At 43.0% G+C, this 11,269-nt stretch overlaps 1 protein-coding gene across 1 annotated transcript; it reads left to right on the plus strand.

Annotated features, from left to right (window-relative positions):
- The first annotated feature begins 5,851 nt into the window (after nucleotides 1-5,851).
- LOC138370228 (uncharacterized) lies at nucleotides 5,852-6,277 on the plus strand. The gene has a single exon (XM_069334227.1). It carries the CDS (start codon nucleotides 5,852-5,854, stop codon nucleotides 6,275-6,277), a length of 426 nt encoding a protein of 141 aa, XP_069190328.1.
- The last annotated feature ends 4,992 nt before the right edge of the window (nucleotides 6,278-11,269 follow it).

Here is an 11,269-nt window from a genome sequence, read left to right on the forward strand (position 1 = left end):
TCTCTTCTATGCCTGGTTAAAGACAGGGCCGCGGGACTGTTGATCCCCGGAAGGCATACAAGGAAGGTAGGGCTCTCACTATCTAACTCATTAATATATGTTTAGCCCACGAGGCCAAAGTCACTCAGATTATACACAGATATACATGGCACTCAGTACCACGTATACCTATGTATAAGCATATTACTAAAGCATGTATTTATGCATAGGTTGACTGTACAAAAATGACAACATTTAGACAGTTGTTCATTTTTCTTAAAGCCTAAATTAGATCATAACTGGGCCTGCACCGTGAGTCATACAATACACCATACACGTAAAATATACACAATTAAGCCACTTATTTATTTTGAGGTTGAAATAAATTGAAAAATTTCAGATTGTGCAAATCAATACGTATTAATTCTAGGGATATTTACCTAAATTTCTAGGATTTATCAAAAGTTTTTAATTAAAAGGTTTCCCAAATGTTAAGCAATATTTTAAATATATTTAGAGTAGATAATAAGGAAAAAAATTATATATATATATATATATATATATATATATATATATATATATATATATATATATATATATATATTTTTAAACATGAAGTAACAAATAGATTGTATTTTATTACATACATACTTTAGTTTTTTTTATAATTTGTTAAAGAAAATTTGCATAAAAAAGCAATGTTTAAATGCTCCAGAGTTGGATCTATTCTTGTATATCCCGTATAATGTGTCTGAATCATACATCTTGTGTACTGATGGCTTGTGTATACATTATAATACGTAGTCTTCACGAAACCTGCCAACACACACACACACACACACACACACACACACACACACACACACACACACACACACACACACACACACACATACACACATACATACATACACGCACTCGTTCTCTGCTTACACAGACTTAATGTCTTCTTTCTACCCAAATCACAGACTTATTTTAAGTGATTATAGTCACAATCCCTAATCAGAGAAGATGCTAGAGGATGCGAATCGCGGTTCCCCCAATCCCCCACTGTTATTATTCCACAATCACAATCCAAATCACCCAATTCATTTCCATTTAAACTGTATAATTTATATTCATATTTCACCATCATCAAAACTCTTATATACACTTCCCTTGGACCTGAGACACGCTATCCGTTAGTATTATTCATTCATTCATGTTTCACAATTTGTCTTCAGATCACAAAGCCGGTGATTGAAGACGCAGTTTAAGAAACACGCGTTTAATTAGGTAGTTTAGAGGGACGAAGAGAGAAGTGGAGAAGGGCAAAGAGAGTAAAGAGACACGGGAGAAAGAGAGAGAGAAAGCTACTGCCTCTGCTACTATCCCTGCTTCTACTACTACCACTCCTGCTGCTACAAAGACTCTCTACTGCCTCCACGTATACCACAGGTGTAAGATGTTACTCATACACACACAGATAACCTATAACATGCGGGGGTCTAACAGCTAGAGTTCGATCCTCTAACTACAAATAGTTGACTACACACACACACACTACAGGAAACTACAGCTGTATCGTTTGTTAGTAATTTTGACGACACTCTTAAAAAATGAAAGTGACTGTAGCCTTGTACAGTGCCTGATGCGGAGGGCAACGTTCAGAGGTGCTGCTACAAGGGGTTCAGGGCTCCTACAGGGTGTTCAGGGCTCCTACAAGGGGTTCAGGGCTCCTACAAGGGGGTTCAGGGCTCCTACAAGGGGGTTCAGGGCTCCTACAAAGGGGTTCAGGGCTCCTACAAGGGGTTCAGGGTTCCTACAGGGTGTTCAGGGCTCCTACAAGGGGGTTCAGGGCTCCTACAGGGTGTTCAGGGTTCCTACAGGGTGTTCAGGGCTCCTACAAGGGGTTCAGGGCTCCTACAAGGGGGTTCAGGGTTCCTACAGGGTGTTCAGGGCTCCTACAAGGGGGTTCAGGGTTCCTACAGGGTGTTCAGGGCTCCTACAAGGGGTTCAGGGCTCCTACAAGGGGGTTCAGGGCTCCTACAAGGGGTTCAGGGGCTCCTACAGGGTGTTCAGGGCTCCTACAAGGGGGTTCAGGGCTCCTACAGGGTGTTCAGGGTTCCTACAGGGTGTTCAGGGCTCCTACAAGGGGGTTCAGGGCTCCTACAAGGGGGTTCAGGGCTCCTACAGGGTGTTCAGGGCTCCTACAGGGTGTTCAGGGCTCCTACAAGGGAGTTCAGGGCTCCTACAAGGGGGTTCAGGGTTCCTACAGGGTGTTCAGGGCTCCTACAAGGGGGTTCAGGGTTCCTACAGGGTGTTCAGGGCTCCTACAAGGGGTTCAGGGCTCCTACAAGCGGTTCACGGCTCCTACAAGGGGGTTCAGGGCTCCTACAAGGGGGTTCAGGGTTCCTACAGGGTGTTCAGGGCTCCTACAAAGGGGTTCAGGGTTCCTACAGGGTGTTCAGGGCTCCTACAAGGGGTTCAGTGCTCCTACAAGCGGTTCACGGCTCCTACAAGGGGGTTCAGGGCTCCTACAAGGGGGTTCAGGGCTCCTACAAGGGGTTCAGGGCTCCTACAAGGGGGTTCAGGGTTCCTACAGGGTGTTCAGGGCTCCTACAAGGGGGTTCAGGGTTCCTACAGGGTGTTCAGGGCTCCTACAAGGGGTTCAGGGCTCCTACAAGGGGGTTCAGGGCTCCTACAAGGGGTTCAGGGCTCCTACAAGGGGGTTCAGGGCTCCTACAAGGGGGTTCAGGGCTCCTACAAGGGGTTCAGGGCTCCTACAAGGGGGTTCAGGGTTCCTACAGGGTGTTCAGGGCTCCTACAAGGGGGTTCAGGGTTCCTACAGGGTGTTCAGGGCTCCTACAAGGGGTTCAGGGCTCCTACAAGCGGTTCACGGCTCCTACAAGGGGGTTCAGGGCTCCTACAAGGGGGTTCAGGGTTCCTACAGGGTGTTCAGGGCTCCTACAAGGGGGTTCAGGGTTCCTACAAGGGGTTCAGGGCTCCTACAAGGGGTTCAAGGCTCCTACAAGCGGTTCACGGCTCCTAGAAGGGCTTCAGACCTTCTACAAGGGGTTCAGGGCTCCTACAAGGGGTTCAGGGCTCCTACAAGGGGTTCAAGGCTCCTACAAGGGGTTCAGGGCTCCTACAAGGGGGTTCAGGGGCTCCTACAAGGGGTTCAGGGGCTCCTACAAGGGGTTCAGGAGCTGTTGAACCCTCCTTGTAAAATGTAGATAATACCGCATTACAGCATGTTAATATTACAAAGTAAGTAATTTGCAATATCGTAAAACAAGCCGTTCGTATAACATGCCGTTCATAAAAACATGCCGTTCGTAAAATCATGCCGTTCGCAATATCGTTTTATAATATATATCTCGCCAAATATATTGTCACTTCGACAGATTCTTATACATTTAAGAATAACGTCGCTGTTCCACCTGCTGGTGTGCGCGAGGTCGGTCACCGCTGTTAAGAATCCCACCTCAGCACATTCTTGAGAATATTAGCAATACAATAATTCGTTAATTCTACGGATGTCTCCAGCCTTAACTGAGCTCTGGTTCTGTGGATGGTTTCAGTCTTAACTGAGCTCTGGTTCTGTGGATGGTTTCAGTCTTAACTGAGCTCTGGTTCTATGGATAGCCTCAGTCTTAATTGAGCTCTGGTTCTATGGATAGCCTCAGTCTTAACTGAGCTCTGGTTCTGTGGATGGTTTCAGTCTTAACTGAGCTCTGGTTCTATGGATAGCCTCAGTCTTAATTGAGCTCTGGTTCTATGGATAGCCTCAGTCTTAACTGAGCTCTGGTTCTATGGATAGCCTCAGTCTTAACTGAGCTCTGGTTCTATGGATAGCCTCAGTCTTAACTGAGCTCTGGTTCTGTGGATGGTTTCAGCCTTAACTGAGTTCAGGTTCTGTGGATGGTTTCAGTCTTAATTGAGCTTCATCCTACAGATGGCCCAGCCTTAACCCTATACTTAATATGAACGCAGCTAAACATTAACTTCAAAATACTCAAATGAATTGCAAACATTTTAATTTTTCTTGAGTAAGACATCAAATTCAGGTGAAGTACGAGAGGTCTAAGCATTCCTAGTTCATTTCCGGAATGCTAATGCTGAGAAAATGAGAGAAAAAGAGAGAAAGAAACGATGCAAGAGAGAGAAAATTCCTTGTGAGAGTGGCAAGGACACCAAGAACAATGAACCGTGTTGAACAAAGTCCAATGCCCAAGGCCCATTGAACAAGGCCTGGATTACCATCAGTACATGGCACTTCATAGGATCAAACCTGTTTTTTTCCCCCATAAGAGAGGATTTTTCACCTTAGTTTAGCTTAAATAGCATGAAATTGTCCTTTTGAGACGCCATTCAACGCTACCGAGTTCATTTAGAAAACCCAGGGGCTTCAAAGGTCGATTTTGAACGCTTGTCAAAGTTGAGAAGTTCCATCTTCATCTAACTCCATCATCGAACAACACGTAATCCTTCAGGAAATAACAACGAGACGTAATAACAGGAAGAATCAAGAAGTGCATTTTCGTGAAAAGCCTTTATCAACGACAGAGCAAAACAAATCGACGGCGCCACACGAGGATGCAATCATGAATAAGCGCAGGAACCAAACAAATGATGCCTGTCATATTAAGATCTTTGTGGCGTCTATTGTAGTCACGGCAGTTATATGAGAGTTTAGATGGTGAAATAATAATAATATATTCTTGCCATTTATATAAACGCCAGAATACGAATACACACACCAAAACAAAATACAAACATCCATCGACTGATAAACAGTCACGCATAAACACGAGAACAAAAACAGAGACATAAACATCTAGCCCCAAAAAACAAATAAATCAGTGCCATACCACAACAAGTACAGTCATACAAAGGTATTCAGGACCCCATAAACACAGGTACCAAACATTTGTTTCGTAAATGCGTGAGACAAAGCTCTCTCAAAGTCAAGTCTCTCTCTCTCCAATGGTATGTTTTGAACCTACGAGAACCTGCAATAAATGAATCAAGGGGTTCACTGGCTTGCACCCCTTTGTACAAACACCTGGAAAAATACGAAACAAATGAGAATCGACTTACGACATCGACTGCTCTATACACGCTACATTAGAGCCTATCTGGCCTTTGCATAATAGAGTTAACTGACGTATAAATTTTAGATCAAATCGATAACTAGGTCGTAAGAGTATTAAATCACGTTTAAACTTCAGAACAAAACAGATCGCTCTGTCCAAGGGTTCGAATCTCACACAAGCAAGAAAAGAAAACAATCTAATCTTTGCTTGCGTAAGATCTATTCCACAAAATTACAAAAAAAAAACAGAATTAAGACCTGTATTCCATTAGGTTTAACTCCTCTATATCTCAACAACAACAATATGCAGAAACCTCTCTCACTGGAGATCGAATCCTTTATAAGTGTCGCAACAAAACAAATGCAACTCTGGATCGCAGTATAGGACCCCCAATCATATCGTCGATATTATTTATGGCGGTCCAAGCTCGCTATGTCATCATCGTCGGCTGCAATAATGTTATAGACGACGGAATCGCTATATCTTTCTCGTGACAAGGAGTCAACACAAGTCACGGGAGAAGGAAAATAAGGGACAGAAGATTCCGAGGACAGAAGAAACACGTGAAATAGGAAGAGGTTTAACAAGGTAAAACTTAAGATCCTTAAGTTAAGTTAAAATGGTCCTTACCTGCATTTGGTCGTCAATTTTACATATATGGAATGGTGGTTATGCTTCATTAATGCTTAGACTCACCTTTCAAGGTGGTGAATGCTCTAGACTCACCTCTCAAGGTGGTGAATGTTCTAGACTCACCTCTCAAGGTGGTGAATGCTCTAGACTCACCACTCAAGATGGTGAATGTTCTAGACTCACCTCTCAAGGTGGTGAATGTTCTAGACTCACCTTTCAAGGTGGTGAATGTTCTAGACTCACCTCTCAAGGTGGTGAATGCTCTAGACTCACCACTCAAGATGGTGAATGTTCTAGACTCACCTCTCAAGGTGGTGAATGCTCTAGACTCACCACTCAAGATGGTGAATGTTCTAGACTCACCTCTCAAGGTGGTGAATGCTTTAGACTCACCTTTCAAGGTGGTGAATGTTCTAGACTCACCTCTCAAGGTGGTGAATGCTCTAGACTCACCTCTCAAGGTGGTGAATGCTCTAGACTCACCTCTCAAGGTGGTGAATGCTCTAGACTCACCTCTCAAGGTGGTGAATGCTCTAGACTCACCACTCAAGATGGTGAATGCTCTAGACTCACCTCTCAAATGTTGACAATGCTCCACTAATGCTCTAGATTGACCTTCCAAATTTTAGGAAAATTCATTAATGCAACAGACTGTAGTAGCAAATGTTGAAAATGCTCCACTGACCTTGCAAAGTTGAGAACTCCCCAGATTGGTCTTCCAAGGTTGACGATGCTCCACAAATGCTCCAGACTGATCTTATCAGGTGTTATCTAAAAAATAAAGGAGAAAAGATTTTGAACATCTCAAAAAGTACCTCTAAGATCAATTTCAAACTCTATGAACCGAGCGAATCTCTAAAAATTAACAACATTTTGGTAACTCCTTTGTGCCTCCTTTGTCACTATCAAAATAAAAGGTCACTTTCAAAATGTAAGTCGCTATCAAAAAATTATTATATAGAAAATTTAAAAAAGTGCAAAGTAGATATTTTATGGCCAATTAACACGCATAATACATGCTTTAAACTCATTTACATGTGTATGATAATCTGGAGAATTTTAAACAATAGAAGTATTTTTTTGGGGGGGGGGGGGGGAGTAATGCAATGGAATCGAACTCGCGTCTCGGATCGACTAAGACGAACGCATTACTCAAAGAGCTTCTTGCAAGCAACTCACCCCGAAGTTCAACACAACACACAAGGAGTTTGTTAAGCAAAACAAAATGTCGAAGTCTTAGGATGTCCCTCATAGGGACATCACACAGTTGTGATGTCACAGTCTTGTATACAGCGGCCATTGGAAAAGTCTCACCAGAAATAATCAGATGGTCCAATTCAAGTCGAAGTCGTAGGATGCTACATCTGTTTATCTCTGAATTTAGGATGCTGTTCATCTGTAAATTTTCGGCTTTAAATGCATTTTCTTCCGAAAGTCAACTTGCCTTTGAAACCCTTCATCTTAGGATGATTTAACATCCGTGTTTACCTATCTCCACATCTTCTCACCTGCCTAACCTATCTTCCCTACCTCCCCACTTCCGTACGTACCTAACTATCTTCCCTACTTCCTCACTACCTCACTAAGATTTGCTACCTGGAATAAAAAGTTCCAAGTAGCACGGGCTATGGTGAGCCCGTATTTTTATATGTATCTAGCTAGCCTTTCACCTCACTCAAGAAGCAGTCAATAAATAATCAACTCACACGCTAGTCCGGAAACACTTTCCCACACACACACACACACACGACTAACTTTCCATAACGTGTGAACCAAATCTCCTCTTTTTTTTTTGTCCAAAATTTCAATCTTCGCCTCCGACCCTCAGTACAATAATCATCCGGAACACAGAAATCACGATACGACGTACATTCATGAGCCATGTACGTACAGACAGGTGTACACATAAACACAGACGCACGTACACATACACACACACTCCACTCTCGTGCACAGCAGAACAAGCTAATGGATCTTGGAAACGCACAAGGGGGGGAAAATTATATTGAAAAATCGAGTTCCAAAGTGCCAAAAGGCAGATAAAGATTACAATTAAGGTGTATCCAGGTGCTTGGACTAGCAATTAAGAGAGGCGTGAGAGACCAGTGGTTATAGCACCTCTGGTGGTGTAATTGTGGTAGTGGGAGTGTGTGGTGGTTGGGGTAAGCGTGATGTGGTGGCAGAGTGAGGTAAGGTAAGTGCTGCTTAATTAGGGTAGGGATGGAAAGAGGGAGGGAGAGAGGGAGAAAGTGTGTGATCTTTTCTAAGTGTGACGTAATAAGTTTTTATTATTTTTTTACTCTTGTCTGTTAACCATTTTTATTTTTTTAGTGTGTGTGTGTGTGTGTGTGTGTGTGTGTGTGTACTCACCTATATGTACTCACCTATATGTGCTTGCAGGATCGAGCATTGACTCTTGGATCCCGCCTTTCGAGCATCGGTTGTTTACAGCAATGACTCCTGTCCCATTTCCCTATCATACCTGGTTTTAAAATTATGAATAGTATTTGCTTCCACAACCTGTTCCTGAAGTGCATTCCATTTCCCCACTACTCTCACGCTAAAAGAAAACTTCCTTACATCTCTGTGACTCATCTGAGTTTCAAGCTTCCATCCATGTCCTCTCGTTCTGTTACTATTCCGTGTGAACATTTCGTCTATGTCCACTCTGTCAATTCCTCTAAGTATCTTCCTCTGTGTGTGTGTGTGTGTGTGTGTGTGTGTGTGTGTGTGTGTGTGTGTGTGTGTGTGTATGTATGTGTGTGTATACTCACCTAATTGTGCTTGCGGGGGTTGAGCTTTGGCTCTTTGGTCCCGCCTCTCAACTGTCAATCAACTGGTAAAATTAAATCTAGTGTGTGTGTGTGTGTGTGTGTGTGTGTGTGTGTGTGTGTGTGTGTGTGTGTGTGTGTGTGTGTGTGTGTGTGTGTGTTTGCAAACTTGCAAAGCCAAGCTCTAGACTCCCAAGCCCCAAATATCCAGATACCTATAAGCGCTTGCAATCTCTGCATGTGCTCTGTTGATTACAAGAAACCAGGTCTTTATACACAACCAGCCCACACATGCCTCTAAGCCTAAACATTTCAAGCTACTGATTGGTCACGGTGTATGATTCGTTTATCTGGAGATAGTCTGTATGTCTCCACGTATCCTCGACAGGAAATACACCTTAGTCAACTCATGACAAACATTTTCACCTTCTCTGTGTGTGTGTGTATGATCCGAGTAAGCAGGCCGTGTTTGTCTCGTCTCCACCTAACAACAACAGACCAATAAAACACTGAAAAACCCCACCGCACACTAACGCGGTTCAGCCTTGCATATAATATTGTCTATATGCACCAACAAAAATTAAGTTTTTTTGCGCAAGGCGAAGTCATGGAAAATAATCCTGAGGTTATTCGCTGCAAAACATTATAATGCTGCCAAGATTGTGAAGAATATGCGCGCTTGAATGAGTGAGCAACTTATATATATATATATATATATATATATATATATATATATATATATATATATATATATATATATATATATATATATATATATATATATATATATAAATTAGAATGTGTGTGTGCCTTAAGTTGGAGGCTAAATCTTAGGTTGGATTCCTGTGGGGTATGCGCCCAACATGGTCGGGTCGGAGTCTTCCCAAATTCAAGAGGACATCGTTCCAATGTCACATACTGACCACTACAACAATTTTGCCACTGGCCCCCATGGCAACTGTTTATAAATACTTGGAAAACAAATTTTTCAATAACAATTTTCCTGTGGCGTTGTAAAACATTATGCACTGATCTCAGGAAAATTAGCAGAATTTTTTTTTTTACTCGTGTCACAGTGAGTTTGATCAAATCTTGCAAGCTCATTAAAGGTAATAGCCATGGTGAGTGACGTCATCACTTCTAAGGACACTGTGGTTGGTAGATCGACGTCCTCGCTTCCTATTGGCTCGGTATTCGTTCCCTAACGGCTCAAGTAGTTGGGAAACCGTTGGTTCACCATCACAGCCCCGCTCCTGTGCCAGGTAAGTCCACTACGGGCTCACCATAGCCCGTGCTACTTGGAGCTTGTTCCGAGTAGCTGAATCTATAACAGCAAACAATAGTTCGTTCACTCCATTCTCATATTCCCAGCTCATACTCCCGACTTGTATGACGCATGGTATAAGAGAGTAACTTGCATTCTATCTGTAATGTTATCATGTAATCTTGCAAGCGTAAACCGCTGCCATGACATAACTTTCAATGATAACCAAAAACTTTGCTGCTAAAACTGTTAATGCTAAATGTTGATGTTAATTTCCTTTGAAGTAAAATTAAATTTCCATGAACACAGTAATTAATTATCATCTGATATCTGTCTATCTAAAATGATATGATATGAAATGATATAGATATGATATGATATCTATCTATCTAAAATTATCATCTGATATATGTATTTTGAGCTGTTAACCCAGTGAACGCAGTTGGCTCGCTAACTCATTAGATCCGAGTTCGACTCCCGGGCAGGGGGAGAGAAGTTCTGCCACTTTTTACACCTGATGCCTCTGTTCACCTAGCTGTCCATAGCGACCCGGGAGTTACGCAACTGTTGTGGGTTGCATCGTGGGGAAGGTCAGTCGATGTAGGCCTAAGAAGGGCTCTAAATGGCCTAAAAGGCTTCGCCCCTCTCCCCCCTTGACAATGGGAAACAATATCGGATAGTCGTTGGACTGGAGGGTTCTATGCCTGGGGAAATGGGTTTCTACTTATAGTAGTGAATTGGGTTTCTACTTATAGGAGCTAATTGGGTTTCTACTTATAGGAGTTAAATGGGTTTCTACTTATAGGAGCTAATTGGGTTTCTACTTATAGGAGTTAATTGGATTTCTACTTATAGGAGTTAATTGGATTTCTACTTATAGGAGTTAATTGGGTTTCTACTTATAGGAGTTAATTGGGTTTCTACTTATAGGAATAAACTGGGTTTCTAGTTAAAAGTGACAGGAAGCCGGTTTAGGGTTATCGAGGTCCCCCCCCCCTCCTGGACGCAACCTGTAGTAGTTGCTTAACTCTTAAGTACCTGTTAATTACTGCTTGGTGAAGAGAGACATCAGGCGGAAGAAAACCTGCCCAAACGTCCCTGTCTTGCAGGGGAAATCGAACCCGGGTGTGGGCCATTCGGTTGTTTTGTCTTTCCACTGGAGACTTTCGGCCCCGTGGAGAGGGGAGGGGACCTGCTGCATGGGTAACAGCTTCTCCTCCTTTAACCACCTCCCATCTCTCTCCCCCCCCCCCCCCGCTCTCTCAGTCTATCCACCTCTTTCCTAACTTCCCATTCGCCTCTCTTCCCCCTTATCTCTCCTATCCTTCCTCTCTGCCACTTCATGAAAATTGCAAGGGGTCGCTATGAAAGCCCATATTTCGTAAAGGGTGGAACTGGGGCCGACCCCCGACTAGCCTGTGACATGCCCATACTTCCCCTGTGTCATCTTGGCAAGTTGGGCGAGGCATTTGTGATTTACTTTGGATAAGCATTCTGTTTTATATAGGTGGGTGTGTGTGTGTGTGTGTGTGTGTGTGTGTGTG

The sequence above is a fragment of the Procambarus clarkii genome, chromosome 31 (genome assembly GCF_040958095.1).
Source record: "Procambarus clarkii isolate CNS0578487 chromosome 31, FALCON_Pclarkii_2.0, whole genome shotgun sequence".
Classification (NCBI taxonomy): domain Eukaryota; kingdom Metazoa; phylum Arthropoda; class Malacostraca; order Decapoda; family Cambaridae; genus Procambarus; species Procambarus clarkii.

Excerpts from the sequence above, each read along its gene's own strand:
- LOC138370228 (XM_069334227.1), top strand. The coding sequence starts at position 5,852 with ATGGTGAATGTTCTAGACTCACCTCTCAAGGTGGTGAATGTTCTAGAC.